Genomic DNA, 936 nt, shown 5'->3' with positions numbered 1-936 from the left:
GCTCCGTTCTTTACGCTGGGTTTCTTTGGAGTCTTGGTAGTGGCTTTCTTTGTTGCAGTCTTAGTGGGGACTTTCTTTGCTGTAGACTTAGTGCTGGATTTCTTTATTGCAGTCTTAGAAGTGGGTTTCTTTGTTGCAGTCTTAGAAGTGGGTTTCTTTGTTGCAGTCTTAGAAGTGGGTTTCTTTGCCGAGTCCTTTCTGGGCGCAGCCTTCTTCAGCTCCTCCTTCGAGAGCTTGAAGGAGCCGGAGGCGCCGGTGCCCTTGGTCTGCTGCAGGGAACCGCTGGCGACGCCCCTCCTCAACGCCTGCTTCAAGTGCACGCCGGCGGTTCTCTCGTCCCCGACCTGGAAGGAAGCGACGATGAACCTGAGGATGGCTTGGCGGGAGGACCCGTTGCGCTCCTTGAGGGCCCTGAGGGCGGCGGCGACCATCTCGCTGTACTTGGGATGGGCGCGCTTGGCCGAAGGACGCTTGGCCGATGTGCTCGACATGGTGACAGGACGGGGGCGAGAAGCGTTAAGGCTTTCCTATGCGCTCACGGCGACGCGGGAGAGGCGAGTGACGCCCTGGCTGCGAGGCGGACCTTAATGAGGGCGCCGAGGGACAGGGATTCCCCGGTTCTCTCGCATGCGAGGACGCTCATCGGTAGTGCACTTCTAGGGAAGGAACAACACCGAGAAATATTCCATAATAAATTCATGGAATCGAGTTATTTCATTACTTCTCTAATAAATGCAAACGCGCGTGTATGTGAAAGTAGTCGTATTAATATTTTGAGAGAAGCGACTACTGTATTTCTACACTGAAAAAATAGATAAATCAATAGAAAAAAAACGGATCTCCATTTCTAGTGCTTCCTAAGTCCTAATCATGGTAAAACTTGAAATTCTAACAACTGACCAATGTAAAGGCTCTGTAAAGAAAAAAAGACCTACT

At 51.3% G+C, this 936-nt stretch overlaps 1 protein-coding gene across 1 annotated transcript in view; it reads right to left on the bottom strand.

The window, feature by feature from the left end:
* Positions 1–536, bottom strand: part of LOC119585964 (histone H1-delta-like) — a 704-nt gene extending 168 nt beyond the window's left edge. The window contains exon 1 of the mRNA XM_037934679.1: positions 3–536. Coding sequence (XP_037790607.1) covers positions 3–491 — 489 coding nt within the window. The 5' untranslated portion in view covers positions 492–536. The remainder of the gene's footprint in view (positions 1–2) is intronic.
* Positions 537–936: the final 400 nt, after the last annotated feature.

The sequence above is a fragment of the Penaeus monodon genome, chromosome 20 (assembly GCF_015228065.2).
Source record: "Penaeus monodon isolate SGIC_2016 chromosome 20, NSTDA_Pmon_1, whole genome shotgun sequence".
NCBI lineage: Eukaryota > Metazoa > Arthropoda > Malacostraca > Decapoda > Penaeidae > Penaeus > Penaeus monodon.
Note: the sequence above shows the minus strand (reverse complement) of the source record. Positions and strands in the feature narration are given on the sequence as shown.